Below are 20,679 nucleotides of genomic sequence, written 5' to 3'. Positions count from 1 at the left end.
TAAGCAGTGAAAGAAAAACAAAAAGAATCAATAAACAAAACCAAAACTCAGTTCCTTGAAAGGATGAACAACATAGACAAAACGCTGATGTCTGACCAGAAAGGAAAGGCATTAGGAATGCAAAAGGGCATATAATCACAGATATGGGAAATTTAAAATACCATGGAACTCTACTGTTAAAGCTTTACATAAAACATTTGAAAATCCATATGAACTAAGTATTTTCATAGAGATATCTTCACTACCAAAATTAATTCAAGAAGAGGTAGAAAACCTGAATAATTAAATAATGATAGAAAGATCTGAAATCATTATCAACTATTTTTTTGCAACTATAAATTTCAACTGATGACCAAGTAATGTTTATTAAAGAAAGGTACATATTGTTTGACATTACTGTTTTAGGAACTGCCAAAATTAGGCAAGTTTCCCCAATTTGGGCCATGACATATTTAACTTTGAATTATAATGACGTGGAAATTTCAGTACACTAAAGCATTAAATGCAGTGACCCCCAAATATTCAGATATTACCTGCACATTTTCAGGCTCTACCTATAAGTGAGAAATGGAAGCTGTCTGAAGGGCCCTGGATCCCAGAACCTTATAACTAAGACTCTGTAAGCTGGGACTGGTCTACCAGAAAAATAGAGGGGTTCTTCTGGCCCCTATTATTATTAGTATTATTATTTATTATTATTTCAGGGAGGGATAGAGAACACAAGCAGGGGAGAGAGGCAGGAGGAGAAAGAGAATCTTAAGCAGGCTCCACACTCAGCGTGGAGCATGACACGGGCCTTGATCCCACAACCCTGAGATCATGACCTGAGCCGAAATCAAGAGTTGGATGCTTAACCAACTTAGCCACCCTGATGCCCCATTTTGGCGTTTTTAATAGGCTTTCTAGGGCATGACAATCTCTGATGAAATCTATCCCAAAGGTGATATTGCATTAGTCTAGACAGGGTCCCAAATCACTTTCTTTTTCTACATTTAGGAAATAAAGGGTCAGGCTGCAACCAAACAGATTAGGCAGCCATGAATCAAAATATGTTAACAGAATTCCTGAACAATGAAGCTTCAAATGGAGGACTGACATACGTTAGTATTTTTCCCTCAGTGCATACAGGCAAATATCATAGAGGATATTTTATGTTTTTTTTTAACAGTTTATTTATTTATTTTGAGAGAGAGATAGAGAGCAAGTGGGGAAGGGGCAGAGAGAGGGAGAGACGGAATTCCAAACAGGCTCTGCACCGTCAGCACAGAGCCCGATATGGGGCTTGAACTCATGAACCATGAGAACATGACCTGAGCCGAGATCAAGAGCTGGATGCTTAACCAACTGAGCCACCCAGGCGCCCCAATATATCATTTTTTTTAACACTGAATATTAAGTAAGTTGGCTTGGGAAGGCCTTTCTGAGAAAACAACTTTTGAGTGAAGGTTTGAATGAAGTGAGGGGGATGGGAGATAAATGTAGAAAGTGAGCATTACAGGTGGAGGGAACTGACACTTCGAAGACCACAAGGTAGGTTGCACCTGGTATCTTAAAAGAATCACAAGGAAGCCACCGTGGAAAGAACCAGAAAGAAAAGAGTAGAGGATAATGTCACAGAGGTAATGGGAGGCGAGATCCTATAATGCCGTTCGTTCAGAGGACACACTTTGGCTTTTACTCTAAGGCATATGAGAAGCCACTGGATTATCCTGAACAGAGGAGTGTCATGATCTGACATGAACATCCTAAGGATAAATTTCGAACGTCAGGGTGAAACACAGAAGCATTCCTAATAAAATCAGCATTACTATCACTCTTATTAATGAACACTGTTCTAGAGATTCTGACCCAGGCAATAGAAAAAGGTGGGAGGGGGAGTACACAAATGAGGAAGGAAGTAACAAAATTATAATTACTTGCAAATATGTGTGTCTGTTTAGAAAACCCAATGGACTCTAATGAAAATCTCATAGAAATAGAAATGGAGTTCAGAAAGGTGGCCAGATATATCATTATATCTATCAAAACCAAGATGTTTATAAGATACATGTAGATTTATAGGCAAGAAGTGTATCTTAGATTGCTAAACTGCAATAATATGCATATTTTAAAAAGCTTTCATAAATATACTCACAAACCTGAAAACAGAAAATATCTAGGAATAAAAATTAACAAGAAACATGCAAGACCTTCTTCATAAGATCAAAGCTTTACCAAATGATATTTCTGAAAACTTAAATAAAGGGAAAACATACCATATTCCTGGATAGAAAAACAACATTCTAAAGATGTTAATTCTCACTAAATAAACTATAAATTTATTGAAATTCCAGTCAAATTGACACAGGAGTTTTTGAAATTTGAAAATTCATTCTAAAATACAATTGGAAGAGAAAATGAGAGAAAATAGCTAAGAAAAACTAGAAATAAATGAATAATAAAATATGGCAAGTCCAGAAACAAACATTTATATAAATTTTTGTTTATATAAATTTGTTTACGATAAAATTGGCATTTCAAATCATTCAGGTAATTGGTCAACAGATATTAATGGAAAGTTTTGTTTTTTCATTAAAAAACACAAAGATAGATACCCAGATAACACCATTAAAAAAAAGTAAGTTCTAGATTAATCAAAGATTTGAAAGTTAAGATAACTTTTAAATGTGTCGGAGAAATGGGTGAAGGAGGTATACATTTATTTTTTAAAAGTTAAAATCACAAAGGTACTAAAAGTCAATGTAAATTAATATTTTTGTAATCTTGGAGTGGCAAAGGTCTTTTTAACACAAAATCCAGAAATCTTGAAAGTTTGACAAGAAAAATATTTAAAATTTTGGTCTGGCCAAAGATCATGAGCTAAGTAGAAAGACAAATGGCAAAGTAGGAAAATATTTACAGCATATATTGTAACAGAGTTACAATTCTCAATATAAGCATCACAATAGGAAAAAATGGGCAAAAGATAAAAAAAAAAACAGGCTAGAGAGACCTATGAGTCTAATGACTTCAATTTTTAAATTTTTCTGACAAGAAATGCTTGCACAAGTGCATAGCTATGTATGCACTAGATACGTGGGACAATTTTGTCTGCTATTGGTAAAGATTGCACAGGTACCAAGTGTCCATTACTTAAAGACTGGTTAAATTAATCATGGTACATCTTTAATGAATAACTATATAGTCATTTAAACAATGAGATAGATATAGATCTATACAAACCAAAACAAAGGATATCCCTTAAAAATTGTTCATTTAAAATTATAATCTATGAACAGCATGTATAGTATTATTATTATACATACGTAATAGTAGGATCTTATTAATATATACATATATAGATAGGTAGATATCCACAGGTATACAAACATGCATTTGTGCATAGAGAAATATCTGGAATGATAGAACTCTAATTCTTAGTAATAATAATAGCAAACACTTACATTGCAGTTATGTGTCAGACACCGTTCTAAATGATAAATGAGGACATTAGGCTAAGTGAAATAAGCCAGTTAGAAAAACAAAAAACAAAAAACAAATACTGCATGATGACACTTATATGAGGTATCTAAAATAGCCAAACTCATAGAAGCATAGAATGGTGGTTGCCAGGAGCTGGGGGCAGAGGGAAAGTGGAAAATTATTGTTCCATGGGCATAATGTTTCAGCTCTGCAAGGTGAATGAGTTCTAGAGATCTGTTCTGCAATGCTGTGCCAATAGCTAACAATATGGTATCATATACTTAAAAATATGCTAAGAGGATAGATGTCATGTGAAATGTTCTTACCGCAATAAAAAAGCAATCACAAATATACACACCCTTTGGCCCAGTGATTCCACTTCTAGGGCTTTATCTTTCAGATATACCCATACACATGCAAAATGATATAAACACAAGGTTACTCATGATAGCATTATTTGTAATGCAAAAGATTGGAAATAATCCACATATCCCTCTCCATGGGACCCAGTGACTAAATTCTGGTTCATCATATGATGTAATATTATGCAACAATAAAAATGAAGAGTCATTTATGTACTTAGGGTAATCGCTAAGATAGCAAGGTGCTACCACTGGTATAAAAAAAAGACAAAACTCTATATATAGTACACCTATTCGCTTATATATATACACAGAATATCTCTGAGAAGATCATTAAGAAACTGGTAACACTGATGGTCACCTGGGAAGTGAACCGAGTTGCTGGAGTGCACAGTTGATGTATTTCTTTTTTCGCTTCTCAAACTATGTGACCCTATTACCTATTCAGAACATGAATTAGATTAACATTTAGAAAAAAAATACATGTCATTTAGAAAAAAAAAAAAATACATGTGCAGAGAAGCTGACCTTTGGGCTCGGTAGATGTATTTAGAGTTTCCCGTGAGCCGGTATAGCAGCAAGAAGACATAGGCACTGCCAGCCACACCGTGGCAAATGCCAGGCCCCTTCTTTAGCAGGCCCTTCTGCCACGTAAGTTCCCCACACCGGATACATGTGTCCAGGTACTGTGGTTTTTTGGAAACGAGATAAGCTTTGGCAAACAGGTAGGCAATTCCTGTGAAAACATCAAAGACATCAGAGATGACTTTTGGGCTTGATGCTATTGAGCAGAACTTCTCAAACTATAAAAGGCTTACAAATCACCAGTGCATAATACCCATCCTAATCTGGTAGGTCTGAGGTGAGGGGCCTGAGATACCACATTTCTAACAAATGCCCTTCCAGGAACCACATTTTGAGTAGCAATGCTATAGAACCTTCTAGAATTTTACCTGTAAGATTTAGTTTAAGTTGTTTGAATGGTATTGTGGTATTGGCCCCTGGAGAAAGAGCAACAAGTACAAAGAGTGATAAAATCCATAATTTACAAATGGATTAATATTTAATGATGCATACTCTGGTAAGCATTACGTAAAGCTGGCTATTTGAAATGGCTAAGTGTTTATACAGTCTGCTGTTCCCCCACAGGGGTTCAGAATTTGTAATGTTAAAGTACTTATAACTATACACCTTTTCTTAAGACAAAACTGGAAGTCCTTCCAGAAACAATGATGATTCCAAACGACTTGGCTAAGACTTCTACTCCAGCTGTGAAGCCAGTCCTTCCCTACTCAATTGTTCCAAAGGAAGACACTTGCCTTCAAAACTCCTCAACAAAGGCAATCGCAATTACACGGGCAGGAACAGAAACAAGAGAAGTGACAGCTATTAATAGAAACGATTTCCCCCAAGTTCCAGGTGCTCATATTCAGAGAGGAGATTAGTAACGCAAGATCACTCTCTCTCCTGAATGGCCTCTACCTTTCTCCTACATAAAGTGAGAAAGACTAGAATTTCGCAGCTATCTCAACTAGGGTTACCTCTGCTTTTCATTGCATTTTGACTAGGCTATTTTACAACTCTGTGGAGTTAGAAATTACCTTGTAGGAAACTGATAGCAATGTAAATAATTCCTATTCCTAGAAAACACATTCTGTCTGGTAGAGGTTGGATTGACTTCCCTCAGAAGCAGCCAGCTTTGCATCTAATAAGCAAATTCATGTCAGCATTCCTAATAGGCAGAAGTACGTCTGCTCCTTGGATGTTCCTTTGAAACCAACTGTAACACCTTTCTGGTTCCCTCATTAATTAATGAGCTAAATAAAATCATTGATATATGTTTATTTTATATTTGTATGAGTCATGATTTCAATCTCTTTTTAGAAATTATCCTTCAACACTTCCTATGTTTAGCATATAACAACAGGCTCTCCTCAGCCAAGGCTTTCCAGTCAATCACTGACAATGGTCACCTATAGCATTGTCTTTCTTCAGTTCTAGGAACAAAGTGTCTCCCACCAGCTGAAAGATGATTTTGAAAGAACTGAACTTATTTATACATTTAATCATTTTTTGTATCCATTCATTTGTAAGTGCTCATTGATTACTGTATATATAGCCCCAGGCAGGGCTTGCTTCATGGGCATGTTACCACCTTGAAATGAATAATCATTTTTTAAAAGTTGGCTGCATTTTCACTTTGTACTGGGCCCTCTGAATTATGTAGCCAGTCCTGGCCCCGGGTAATATAAAATAAATGGTAAACAAGATTCCTGACCTTCAGGAAGGCACTGTCTAGAAAGGGAGAGAAAAATTTGTACATGTGACTGACACATAATAGGACATGTAGTTCATGATGCTGTTGGAGCATAAAATGAATGATGCTGTTAATAACACTACTGGGATCAGAAAAGTAGAAGTTCCCTGAGGGAGACAGTTGGGTGAGGCCTAGGATAAAAGTCGGGTTTTCAGGGCACCTGGGTGGCTCAGTCAGTTAAGCATCTGACTCTTGATTTCAGCTCAGGTCATGATCTCATGGTTCATGACTTCAAGTCCTGAGTCTGGCTCCACGCTGACAGCACAGATCCTGCTTGGGATTCTCTCTCTCCTCTCTCTCTGCCCCTACCCTGCTTGTGCTCTCTCTCTCTCTCTAAATAATAAAACTAAAAAAAAAAAAAAAAAAAAAAAAAAGAAGTAGGGTTTTCTTCAGGACTTTGTAGGATGCATAAGCAACTCCAGGCCCAACATGAGTTAGAGCATTCTAGGCATCGAGATCAACAAGGCAAAGGTTTGGAGCCAGGACAAAAAACCCACATGAAGACCAGCGGTGCAGTGTTTTGTTGGGGATTGGTTGGTTTTTATTTTTAATGACAGTATTAGCATTACAGACAAAATGTCCCACAGTGGTGTCGAGAGACCTCCAGAAGTACAATGGGGTAGCTATGAGCTGATCATGTTGGCAGAAAGATGGCAAAGAGGCTAAATAATGAAAGGCTCACAGGACTTGGTGGCTGTTAAGATACTGAGTAGCTACCATATGCCAGGTACAGTAGTAGGTGTCCCAGGTTTTAAATAGCCCCTGCCTTCATAGTGTTTATAACCTAACTGGAGGCATCCATTAGGTTATGTGAGGGGAAGCACACAGGGAGGCTCCTAACCCACACCTAGAGGCAGGAAAGGCCCACTAGGGGGAGGGACACAATCTAGCCTGACTACCAAAGATGAGGAGGTATTAGCCAGGTGAACTGAAAGCCCTGGGTGTTCTGCTGGATCCCCTTGACCTTACTGGCATGCACCCCACCTCCCAGTTGCTAGTTGGCCACTAATAAAGCTCACAGCTGCCCTCTTCCTGGGAGATTTGCCCTCAGTCAAATGGGAGGCTATGCTATATGCCTATCAGCCCCGCAGATTTCAGCCAATGACTGGCTGACCCAGGGATACCAAAGGTCAGCTCTCCTGCCTCAAGATGGACCAACTCTGTGGTGTAATCTGTGCTTCTCAGCTTCCCCTCAGGACCAGGTGAAGCTGGTATCCAGGTGAGACACAGAAAGCCCTTTGTGACTGAGCTTTGTGACTCTGTTCTTCCTCTTCTCCTCCATTACCTACTTGAAGCTCTTCACTTAAGTAAAACCAAACCACCCACAGTTCCCCTTCCTTCACTATGTGGTTCCAAGCCTCTGAATGACTCTTCTTGGAACACACTTCCCAACTTTCCTGGCTTGGCCAACTTACCTCAGGCATCACTGCCTCCTGGAAGCCTTCCCTAAACCTGGAGGGGCACCAGGAATCCCTCTCCTGAGTTCCCATCATTCCCTCTACAAATCTTAGCACTTACACTATATCATATTAAAATTACCTGTTTATATGCCTGGCTCCCCTAGGATAGTGCAAACCACCCAAGGGCGGGAACTCCATCCCATCCGTTTTTGCTCCCCTAGTCTGTGGCATGGCATTTGACATGGCAGGGGCTCCACAAATGTCTGCTGACCTTAGAACATCTTATTTCCCACCCCGGTACAGGCCAACCCTGAGGCGGAAATGAGGTGTGGAAACAAGAAGGGCTGATACGGTCCAACGGATGTATTAGCCCAAGGCAGCTTAATAGCCATTGATTCTATGGTTCTGGCAAGAGACAAAGGGCCTCTTCCTGCAGCCTGGATCACAGAATGGTACATGGAAGGGACCTTAGAAGACTTCTAAACATATTCTAACCTGACCCTATTGAAATCCACAGTAAGGCTGCTTAATCTAAAAGGAAGGATGTTGGGTTTCTTTGCTTTTGATAGGAACTGTGTCATTTTGTCGCCAGAGCACTGATAAGAAACCTAAGTCAGCGACGATTATGTGTTTACCAAACACAAGGCGGGGGGGGGGGGGGGGGAGAAATCATTACTTAAGAAATATGGCTTGAGAAGCCAAACCTGTGCAAGCGTGCAATCTAGCAGAGCCCTGTGACAGCTCGACTTGGCATGCATAGTATCAACGCATTGGAGAATCACCACCCAAGTCTGCTGTGCAGTCCGTAATTGCACAGCTGTGTGCATTATACAGTGCACGACAAGGTTTAGTGACCAAAGACACTTGCACTGCACAAGCCCTTGTTCTCCATTCAAGGTCACATACTCAGGAGCCCTTGTCAAATGATGTTAAAAAAGAGCCACACCTCTGTTTCACACAGAGTAAAGGAAATGCACTGTCAGTGTCACCACAGTAGTGACATAACATAATGCAATCCAGAGTTTATTTTAGCCACAGCATTTATTTTAATGATTTTGTAAATGACTCTCATCCTGCATTTCAGAATCATTAAGGCTATGAAGAGGTCATAGGAATCTCAACACACTCATTTCACAGATGAAGAAACAGAGGCACAAAAGGCACAAAGCGTTTTCTCAAGGTCATTTAGTGGTTAGTGTTGGAGCTACAATTAGAACCCAAGGTTATTCACTTCGAGTCAAGAACTACTTCCACACCGCATACATGGTAACTAAGGCTGTCTGTCACCTGTAGAGGTGGGGTGAAGGACAGTCAATAGGAAACAATTATAGGGGGAGATAAGGTATCACTGATGAAATTCCACATTTGGATTATCTCTGGCAGGTTTTTAATCACAGAATCAGTCTGCTGCCCCAAACCATCTGTGCTGTTCATAAATCTAGCCTCAAAAATATTTTCCTCGAACAAGTGAAAATTATTTTTCTAAGTCATCTGTTTTAGAATTTTGGGGAGAGTGTACTGTTGCTGAATTCAGAAAAATCTTGATGGTTTTTAACCTGTACTTATCAGATTTATAATCATTCTTATGCTGTTTTGGGCACATTTCATAAAAGGAAGACTAATACCCTTGATTGGGAGTGCAGGTTGGCATAAATAACGGGCCCCAATTGGTTCTTTATTCATTTGTGACTTGGTTTATTTGGGGCAGTCCAGTGAAAACGTGGGTTAAATGATTTTGCTCTGCAGCCTATTTTTAATCTTACCAAGACACTGAACATGAATGATATATGAGGACAAATAAAGTCCCCAAGGTGATGAATCCTACGCTATACTGTTACAGCACAGGATTTACAAAGACAGAAGGCATGTGGCATATAAAGAGGACGAAATAAGTGCCCTGTAAGATACCCACATCAATGAACTGACCCAGTCACTTGTTTTAATGGATTATCTTCCCATGCTTCATAGGGCTCTTACCAGCACATTGAGTCCCTTTAAAATATTCTATATTTAACATGGGACACCTCCAAAATTCAAGGATTCTGGGGGTGCTTGGCAGATATCCAGAAACCATCACTCAAAATGATTCACAGGAAATGGGAAGTGGAGTGCTGAGCGTAACATGAAGAGAGAGCATTTCCAGAATGGTCAACAACCGTGTTTTTCTCCAAAAAGTTCAAAGCAAGAAGAAATGGACTCAAATTACCACCAGCGGGAATTAGCTTGGACATAATGCACAATGCCTGGCGCTGGTACAAGCACACACAGGAGCCTTTGAAGTCCCTTCCTTAGGTAAATGCGGCCGGCAGAGAAAATCTGGCCAATGAGCCAAAACTTATGTTATTATTGAACTGAGACAGGACCAAAGAAAAAAACCGAATTACAGTGGGATTAAAGAACATTAATTAGAGAAGGAGGGGAAAGGAAGTAATAAAAATCAGGTAACAAACTACAGAGAAATCTAATATATTCTACAGTTGTGCTCACGGCATTGAAGCATAGCCTTGAAAATTAAATCTGTTCCTAATCCAAACTTTTTGTGTTATTTTGCTATTTTACATCTCTCCCCTGGCCACTCGACTGAAATTAATTGATTTATTTGAATTTAACTTATTTCAAACTGCCCCTTCTCAGAAGGCCTAACAGTGTAATGGGATTTTTTTAAAAAAAGAGAAAGAAAAGATGGAGTCTGATAAGTTTCCAGGCTCAATTCCAGAGAGTTCACTGCAAATGGCTTCTCAGTTCTCTAGACTTTTTATGAGGTAATGATGAAAATCCTCATTTGAAGAATTATAGAATGGTGCATGTCAAACTTTAATGCACATATAGATTACGCAGGGATCTTGTGAACGTGCAGATTCTGATTCAGTGGGTCTGGGGTGGGGCCTGAAGTTCTGCATTTCTAACCAGCTCCATGTTGCCCATGCCACTGGTCCAGGGACCACATTTTGAACTAGCAGCCTCCAGATCCACACTGTCCAATGTACCTATTAAGTACTTTCTATGTGGCTAGTCAGAATTCCGATGGGGTATCAGTATAAGATATGCACTGGGTTTCCAAGACTTTAGTATGAAAAAGGTATAAAACAGCTTAATTTTTAAATTGTTTGCATGTTGAAATAATACTTGGGGTATGTTGGGTTATAAAATATATCTTACTGAGATTCATTTCACCTGTGTCTTTTTACATTTTAATGAGGCTACTAAAAATTTAATTTCATATGTGGCTCATCTTATATTTTATTGGACAGTGCTAGTTTAGTTTATATACAAATAGACACTGATCATGTATTTTTAAAACTACACGATCAGTCCTGGAGATCCTTTACGGATCAAGACTTTTTTAGCTTTGACAAGTTTCATCTTGACCTTTCAATCTCATGTAGTCATCGCATAGATGAGAAATACCGTCACTTCTCAGAGAAAAACACCTCTCTTTGGCTAAGCCCAGTGAAAGGCAATATTTTCAGATAATAGCGTGGGTGAGACCTGGGGCGCCATGGCACCAGTGCACCAGCTCATTCTCCCTCTCGATGGCCTCGCCAAGCTCAGGTGGCCAGTTGCAGTTCTGCTCCTGCTCCATGAGGAAGTCCACACTCTGCCACACCAGCTCCTGATCTGAGGGCTTGAGGTGCTCGTGGTAAGAAAGAAGCATCTGGAGAATGGACGACAGGCCATGAGCCGCTCCTATATCAACACACAAAGCATAATTAATTCACACAATTGGGAAGAGAGCCCATTTTGTTTAGTGAAAGGACAGAGTATAAAAAAATGAATGGCAATATTACGTGAAAGCACACACAGTCATATAATAATAAAGTTCCTAAGAACTAGGCTTCTGGGGAGCATATGTTAGAACAGGGATGAGCACACTACAGCCTGCAGGCCACATCTGACTCACTGCCCGTTTTTGTAAATAAAGATTTATTGAAATAGAGCCACGTTCATTCATTTGTGTGTTATCTATGGCTCCTTTTGTGCTACAGTGGCAGAGCTGTGTTTGTGACAGAGACATATAGCCCACAAAGCCTAAAATCTTTATTGTCTATCCCTTTATAGAAAAATAGTTAGTGACAACCCGTTATAGAGAAAAGATTTTTTTAAACTTTTCAATTAACATAAAAAAATAAAATGTAATTTAAAAAATTTTTTGAAGAAAGGTGGGGCACCTGGGTGGCTTAGTCAGTTAGGCGTCCTACTTTGGCTCAGATCATGATCTCACGGTTCCTGAGTTCGAGCTCTGCGTCAGGCTCTGTGCCGACAGCTCGGAGCCTGGAGCCTGCCTCAGATCCTCTGTGTGTCTCTCTCTCTGCCCCTCCCCTGCTCGCATTCTGGCTTTCTCTCTCTCAAAAACAAATAAACATTAAAAAAATTTAAACTTTGTAATTAACATACCAATAGCTTTTATGAAAATCCTCCTACAGTGCTTAAAAATAATTTGTTCTAGGTATCTAAACATTCATTCATTCACTCAACACATCAGAATTAAGCACCTAATACATACCAGATACTGTTCTCGATGTTGAAGATAAATGAATGAACAAAACAGACTAAATCCCTTCTTCTGTAAAGTTAAACACTAATAACGGGTATTAATTTACTTAATCCTTCACATTTAGTACTGTATATCGGGCACTGTCTAAACCCTGGGGGTACACAGATGCATGTGACTTGGTCTGATTCTTGAAGACCTCCCCATATGGTACAGTGAGAAAGCCAGACTCATAAATAGACAAATAGAATATGAAGTGATAAATGCTGTTATGAGAGATGTGTACCAGGAGCTAACAGAGAACCATGGGAGGATCTGAGGGGGCACTTGAGGTTCTGTCTACACAGGTAGTGTCATCTGAGCAAGTCTTGAAGAATTCCTAGGAGTTCCAGCATAGGGTACTGTACTAGCAAAGGCCTGAGCCTGCTTTCAGAGAAGGAGCTAGCTCAACAAAGGTAAAAGTCAGCCCAGCCCTGCAGGGGTTTTCACTCATTCCTAATGAGTAGAATGCTGGTTGGTGGGAGGTGCTGGGTTCAATATATTTGGAGGGCTTTTTCTTTAAACTCAACTCTGTAACTGTGAAGCTTTCTCTTTGCACTCAGGCCCTCGGAACTCTTGACTGCCCAAAAAAGGCCTTACAGTTTTATCCCGCCAAAGATGATTCTTCTTAAAATTCAGTTGTAATACTTGAAGGTGCCTTTCTTTCAATGGCTTTTAAATTGTTAGGGGAAAAAAAGCTTACTTTCCAGGAAAATATTTATGCATCAGATAGCCATCTGGTTTGTGCTATACATGTAAATGTCTAGAATGTTAATTTCTCTAAAAAGATGAAAAAATGGAAAGAATAGTTCTATTAAGGAACTCTAGCAGACACTGTCAGTGTCCTGCCCATCACCTCGTCTACACTCACCATTCTGGTGCACCTATCCTCCTCCTCACCTTCCATCTGAAGCATTTATCATTCTGCCTGAGGCTTTCTCTGGCCACAGGGGTATGCCCAGCCCACAGGAGCAGGGTGGAAGTCCTAGGGAATTAGCAGGTCTGGGAACAGCCCCTCAACCCATGAAGCAGGGAGTTGGTGGATGAATACTCCAGTTTCCTCATCATTTAGGTGGGATAATTCTGAGGCACATTCTATACAGCCTTCAGGGACCCCAGTGGGACCAAGCCTGAGTTATCCACAGTTGCTCACTATTACATCCTCTATTAACCTTTTTCTGTACTCTCGCTTCCTCATTCCTCTATCAACACTTTCTAGGGTCAAGCCATTTATACCCAAATCCTTGTCTCAAGGTCTGATTCTAGAGAAACTCAGTCAGGAGCTTAAAGGTTCTTTGAGAAGTCTCTCAGAGAACTCCCAGTCCATATGCTCATTGCTGAAGTTGTTCATCAGCTATTCACTCATTCATTTGGTTACCCTCATTAGGCACAGGTTGTTGGTAAATGACCAGGGATCACAAGGATAAGTAAGCAAAAGTCCACATCCTGAAGGTGCACAAAGCCGACTGAGGCGGTCGGACAGGTAAGCCACTAAATAGAGTGTGATGTGATAAGGGCTCCAATATAAGTGTGGCAGGGTGACCACACTTGGCAGGCCAATTTTGCTTCAGGGCAAAACCTGAAACATGTGACTGTTTTTCCAGAGAGGATTCAATAGACCCATTTTCCAAAAGCACCAAGTTTCTCAATAGCTCTGGTGATGTCTGATCAGTCTTGAAGTCTGTGTAGAAGTATTACAGAGAATTGAAGGGGTCGGAGGAGGCTGGGCCTTCTAGGCAAAAGGAAGAGGCACAGAGATTCTGAAGATATGAGAACACTTGGCTTGGAGGAGATTACGCTGCACAGACCCAGAAAAGGGAGGGAGATAAAGCCTGAGTTTGGAGAAGGGAACAGGAATCTACAAATGGCCTTGCGAGTCATGCTCAGGACTCTCTTTCAGGGAGCCACTGAAAGATTCAAAAGGGGAGTAAGTAATTTTCACTTTACATGCCTTCTAGCTCAAGAGGGGCCGTTGTGATTCAGTAAGCAGTCTGTTAGTAACCCACTAGCATTAAACACTTGAAACTGTTACTGGCTTCATTGTGTTTCCCTGTGCATTGGCACTATTGGCAATGAGTGTATAAACTGTTCACAAACTTTCAGTGAAATTCAGCCAATGAACTCACGATCTAGAATAAAGATTTTAGCCTTTAGTAAAAGTAATCATTACAATAGCTGCCCTTCTGTCAAGCTATGAAAACAAACATTCAATTGTGATTTGTAGTATCTATCAGTATTTGTTTTCAAGTGGCATTTTAAAGTGTTTCTAGTGAAATGAAGAGGAATGACCTATGCCCCCCCCCCAAAAAAAAATCTAGTTTGTAGTCAGTGAGGGTATCAGGGACTCCCTTCTTCCTACAGGACTTTGCCAACAACACCTTCACTCACCCAAGTATTCAGTTCCATAGTAAGAGTACATCAGAGGGAATGGCTTCCTTTTTTTCATGGCGTACTGCTTCCCAGAGTCCAGAATCGCCTGGCAAATTGATTTGATCTGTGCTGGGCTCAGTACCTGTGTAAGGAAATCAAGAAGCAGAAGTCCAATCAGGATCTTCTTTTTTCCTCAGACCCTGGATTTTCTTGTTAAAGAGTTCATCAGCATATCCACCCCCCACCCCACACATCCTTTTCCTATGTGTAAATAAGCTTAGCCAGCCAGAACTTTTTTTCAAACAACTGATGCTCTTTCTGTTGTCAAGTTTATCCACCCTCTTCAGGAAATTTGCTGTGTTGATGGGGAAACACGCACTTTTATTGCTAAAGGCTTTTATAAAATGCAAAGACCACTTTACAGTGGTTGTATCATTAATCCTTGTCATTGGAACGAGAAAGTGCTCAGAAAAGAACAGACTGGGCCTAACCCATCATGCTTAACAAAGCTGTTACTCCCAGTGTGTGGTGCAGGTCTGGACCAGACAATGGGCCTTCGGTCTGTGTCATTTAGACTGCGCTTATAAAGCCACAATTCTATGAGACGCTGCCGCATGACAGACTCACTGTAGCCTTTGCATTCCCGGAATGAAACCAAAGTCCAGTGGGCACCAAGGCAAAATAACTTTCAGTAGCAAAATGACCCTGAATAGACAATGGCTAAAATGCAATGACTCACCGTCTTCCATAGTTGACTCAATATACCCATAGTCCGTTTTAGGACTATAGAGATTAAAACGTTCTCAAGCCTACAAAGCCTCGTTGAGTTTATTAGAATTCTGCTCAGGATTGAGATGTTTTCTGCCACCCACTCTTCCTCAGGGCAGATGAGATGCTCCCTGCTCCCTTTGGCCCACTCTATCTTTACCATGACTCTTTGGAGGAGCACTTACCACCTGGTATGTTTCTCTCTGTCTCTCCCTCCCTCTCTCTCCACTAGACGATCACTTATTTGGGGGCAAAGACTGTGGCATCTCACCTTTTTGGTATCTTTGATTGCTAACACAGAACCTGAGGGGGCCTTTGGTAACCCATAAGGGAGCGAGTAAGTGCCAGGTTTACTTGCATGAAAAGCAGAGCCCTCCCTTTTTCTCTTCTTTCCCCAATTATTTCTTAAGTCCCTACTATATGGCAAGAGAGCTGTTCTGGATGCTGGAGGTATGACAGCGAACAAGGTAGACAAGACCTCTGCTTTCACAAAGTCAACCTTCCAAAAACACAAACCTGCAGCAGAAAATTACTAGCCAGAGTAACCATGGCCACTGCTCACCTCCACACCCACCCCTCCAAAAATCACCTAAAGTTCAGCCTTGGCCTGATTGAATGAATCAAGGATCAAGGAAAAGTCCATTCCATTTTGGCCTCTCTCCTAAGACTCACACCTCAAATCTTTTTGCCCGATATCTAGCATTATACTCACCGATTCCTTCTGAAGTAAAGTACTAATGATTTCTTTCTTTTCCTTCCTTCCTTCCTTTCTTCCTTCCTCCCTCCCTTCTTTCTTTCCTCTCTTCCTCTCTCTCTTTCCTTCTGCAGGGTTCTGCTCCTCTGACTTACTCAACATGAGAAGGGTAACATATAATCCAGGTTTTGGCTCCTCAAATCTAGCATTTAATTTGGGATTACCTAATTAATTTCTTAAAGAGGAGGCTGTTCATTAACTAATTAATTCTGCCAATTAACACTTACTGAGCTACTATTCCAGTGAGGCCCCATACTCGGTATTATAGGGGAAATTCTAGAAAGCCTGGGACATATCTTTTCCCTACAGGGAATTCACTATCCAGAACTGGAGATGAGATATAGTCAAAAGTCTACCATAGGGCAATTTAAGTTCATGAGCCTAAGGGTGGAAAGAGACAGTAAAGCAGAATATGTGTCACAGACCATGAAGCACCATTCAGCTTCACTAAGACTTCACTATCTCCTCATTTTCTACCTGGTTGCTCTGAAGCAATGGTGTTGTGGCTTTCAACTTAAGTTTTCCTTCCATTAGCTACTTATCTTTGTCTTTTGGGTATTCTCCTTTCTGCCTTAAATTCCTGACGATTCTATCCTCCCAGGCACTCCCACCATCATTTCAGGGCTCAACCTTGGGTTTTTCCAGAGCTCAATAGCAAATTTCTCCTAAATGATTTCCTAGGAGATTTCCTGCATCTACTCAAATTGCTACCCCAAATTTTCATTTGCTATTAAAAACATCTTTTCCTTTGTGCCTTTCTATCGGTGCCAACTGATCTTATGTTTATTATTAGTGTTACTCTACTTAATAGCTTCCATCACCAGTCTCACATCAACCCCTCTAGGCTGCCTTGCTCTCAGAAACCTGCAAGAGCCTCAAAAGGCATGGGCTTAATAGGACTCTAACCTTGGGGCACCTGGGTAGCTCAGTCGGTTAAGTGTCCAACTTCAGCTTAGGTCATGATCTTGAAGTTCATGGGTTCGAACCTTGCATTGGGCTCTGTGCTGACAGCTAAGAGCCTGGAGCCTGCTTCAGAGTCTGTCTCCCTCTCTCTCTGTCTCTCCTCCACTCACTCTCTGTCTCTCTTGATCTCTCAAAAATAAATAAACATTAGAAAAAAATTTAAAATAGGATTCTAACCTGGTCCCAGCCCACGTTTTCTTGGCAATATATGTGGCTCTTCAACTGAACTTAGATCCTGTCTGCCAATATTGGTCTGAATCCATAAGACAGAAAGTTTTTGTGATAGGAAAAAGGTCCACTATTTTCGGGGTATATTCTCATTTGAATTACTAAAATTCTCCCTATTTTTACTTCTGTGCTAATAATTGAATCAGCTTATTCTTCCCTCAGTTGAACATTTATTAATGATTTCCTCTCTCTCTCTCTCTCTCTCCCCTCTCTCTATCTCTTTGCGTGTGTGTGGGGGGGGCGGGGGGATTCACCTGCTTGTTTTAAACCTAGGAGCAAAATCAACTTAGGTTATATGTGATGCCCTCTTCCTTTCTTTCCATCACTAATCCACAGCTCAGAATAGAGCATGAGTTTACAAAGGATTTCAAAACCTCCTGGGTCTGTGCATCATGTCTGGGTGGTTTCCTCTTATCTCCCTGAAACACTGTGACAAACAAAGAGAAACTGCTTGTTTGGCTGGATAAAGACCAGTTATGCATGCAGTTTTTTATCTCTGGGAACAGACAAGACCTACCCTTGGGTTTATTGATGAGCAAATAAAAACTGAAAACAGTGCTCATTAAAGGTGTGTGGAGGAGGAACACAGATGAAGAGTGTGCTCTTTTTCTTCCCCCTGAGCAAACAGCACAGAAAGAAGAGACGTGACCGCATCTGTCTGCTTCCTCTCGCATTCTTCCATCCCTGCACCTGACACACAGGAACACCCACGTGAGCACACATTCTACCTCTGAGAAGATGGCCACTGTGCTTCTGAGATGCAGAGGCCCCGGAATGAGGAAGTGACATTTTGGGGTGGGGTGGGGCGGTGGAGGGAGGGGGAGTGACGGGATGGAAGAAAAGGGGCTCCCTGCCCATTAGGCATTTACCAAAACAAACCCAAACTCCCTCTCCTGTATTTGTAGCACCTAAGGCCTATGTGTGTACTGATATCTTGGATGGATTTGGTTCTTTAATTGTTTTTTACACTGAATTAAAATAAATTACAATATCTCAAAAATACAAAGCAAGTCAGCTGTGGTTTGATTTAAGCAGTTTCATTAGTTTAGCTGATGCCCTTCACTGGCTTTCAAACAGGTGTCTGTTGTGAACTAGTCCTGTTGGGCTGGACTCTGAGACTGAAGAGACAGAGAACAATAAGGCCCATGCTATGTTTCCTGGCCCCACCTGAAGGTTGTGCGGTGGTTGAACCACCTCCATGTGGAGGAGAGATTTTCATTAAGGAAATCCATGAGATGAACCAAGCCATAGAAAGTAGAAAGCTTCCTTCACCACACATATCTTTCCAGGGCAAGTGTCCTACCCACAGGCCCTCTGAAGTGGCAGTCCTGCTATAGCTAGATATCAGCCAGTGCCAATGTCAGTAACCAACAGTCCAAAACGTCCTGAGTATGTTATTGCCCATCTACATGGAATGCAGAAAGCCACTCCTATATCACACCAATATGTAGCAGACTAAATCTTATATTAATTTTGGTGTTTTCATCAGCAATTTATCTGACTCCAATCCTTTGACTACCATATGTGCTGGCAGAGGCTTCTTCCCAGAGAAAAGAAACAAGCCATTTGACCACCTGTGAACATTAAAAGGACTTGATAACCATGGACCACAGCTTTGAGGAAAAGGTTTTTGAGTTGTTAGAACCTGGGTATTTTTGAACTTTAAGTTGATACCATAAACAGTAGACTTGAAGGACATATAGGGTCAAGATGGAACTAAAAGCTGTTCACGGTAGGAAAAGTTGATGCAGGAAGGAAACCAGGAAGTTCAAAGTTCGTTTGGAGCTCCTGCTCTCCTTCCTACACCCCCTTGTGCCAAGCCTCAGGAGAGAGCCTCCAATCCCCGGGATAGGTCTTGGGATTTATAGGTAGCTAGGATATGTGCCCCCTGCTCCCTCCTGCAATTTGGGGAGATGGTAGCCTCAAAGATGTGTCTCTTGCCTCAGGGTCTGGGGCCAGTAAAAGAGAGAACACTTCATGGCACATCCCACGAGAGAGCCAGAGACAATCCTAAGTTTCCCATGGGCACCATCGTAAGGCAGGAAAAACATCCCAACCCCAAAAGGAAACTTCTTGTTAAAAATGCCCAGTCCAAATAATTTCAAATGAAAAGGTTAGGGAAACTTTTCTGGAGAAAGTCAATATCCACAATTGGTTAGGTTTTTGTTTTTGTTTTTTTGGTTTGTTTTTTACTTTTTATGACTTTTTGGAGTTGTGGTTTGGTTGGAACCCACTAGGTTACAGAGAAGAGCCAGGGCTTCACAAAATCTCTGGAGTGGGTGGAGATTTACTTCAGGTGCTGAGGGGACAAAAACTCAGGGAAGCTCCTTTAAGGTAGAAGGAGCTTAAAGAGAAAGGATAGGGCTAAGGACAGCTTTCAAGCAGGAAATAGATCTTGATGAACCGAACAATTCATGTTTGTGCAAAGCCTGTGCAAGGCACTTCGGGGGGAGAAGTAATCTTAATAATTAGGCTAATAATACCCGAACTATTTAAATAACGAAACATTCAATATTGGTTCAAATTCTAAAAGTCATGACCTATAGCGGTAAGGTGGAGGGAATAAATATTGGGGGACTCACAGATGGAGAGGGATCCGAGCTAAGCTTTGAAGGACAATTAGGAAGTGGATAAATGAAAGTAGCCAGGAGGGAGAGCATTTTAAACTGTGGGATGATGGGGGAAAAACTCTAGGTATCAGGGCAACGCCTCTCAAACCACCACGTGCCAATTACTCGGTGTTCTTGTTAAAACGCAGATTCTGAGTCAGTGGGTCTGGGATGGGACCGGGATTCTACATTTCTAATAAGCTCCCAGGTGGTAATGTTGTTGCTGTGTGGCTGCTGGTGCAGGAAACACACCTGAAGGAGCAAGGCATTATGGAAACAGAGAGGCTGGTTGCAGCAGACAATCTCTCCTGGGAAGGGTGAGAAATTAGACTGAAGGAACTACAGGAAGTTCCCAGAGACATCCAGGGAAATAAAAGGGAGCACCAGCCAAGAACACTGCACACCATAATTTAAATGATCAGGATACCCAGAAAAGAGAAGCAAACACCAATGGGAAATTCTCTTCCAATATACCGTGCATGGGAAACACGTGCTCAAATTTGCAAACCCCAGTGGAGAGTTCCCTTAGCCAATGTGGCCAGGTTTGTTATTTTTTTAATTGGTCTCCAAATGGGGCACATGTGCTGGTGCAGAATGAGCAAGTCTCTTCCATCTGGTTTTCCTGATGTTCTCTGACCATTATTATGTTGGGTGATGAACGGCAGGGGGGATGGGGGGGTGCGCTAGTTCATGATTATCTTCGAGTTTTTAAAGGCATTGAGCAGGGAATTTCAGTTATAAACATTTGGTCCCAGATGCCATTGCAAAGTTGTGTCTTTTCCCTTCTCATGTCAGGAAACACAAGCCCAAAAAACACTGGGAACCAGAAAAGAAAAACAGGTTTTACTCCATTCTTGCAGACTGACAGCTGGCTTTAAAGATTTATTATAAGTACCTGGTAAGCCACCAAGTGTC

At 41.0% G+C, this 20,679-nt stretch overlaps 1 protein-coding gene across 1 annotated transcript in view; it reads right to left on the bottom strand.

Annotated features, from left to right (window-relative positions):
* Nucleotides 1-20,679, bottom strand: part of LANCL3 (LanC like family member 3) — a 95,167-nt gene that overhangs the window by 4,303 nt on the left and 70,185 nt on the right. Inside the window, exons 2-4 of the mRNA XM_027054058.2 lie at nucleotides 14,461-14,584; nucleotides 11,031-11,228; nucleotides 4,353-4,560 (exon numbers count right to left, since the gene is read on the bottom strand). Of these exons, the coding sequence (XP_026909859.1) occupies nucleotides 4,353-4,560; nucleotides 11,031-11,228; nucleotides 14,461-14,584 (530 nt within the window). The remainder of the gene's footprint in view (nucleotides 1-4,352; nucleotides 4,561-11,030; nucleotides 11,229-14,460; nucleotides 14,585-20,679) is intronic.

Source organism: Acinonyx jubatus, chromosome X (genome assembly GCF_027475565.1).
Source record: "Acinonyx jubatus isolate Ajub_Pintada_27869175 chromosome X, VMU_Ajub_asm_v1.0, whole genome shotgun sequence".
In the NCBI taxonomy this organism is placed as follows: Eukaryota; Metazoa; Chordata; class Mammalia; order Carnivora; family Felidae; genus Acinonyx; species Acinonyx jubatus.
Note: the sequence above shows the minus strand (reverse complement) of the source record. Positions and strands in the feature narration are given on the sequence as shown.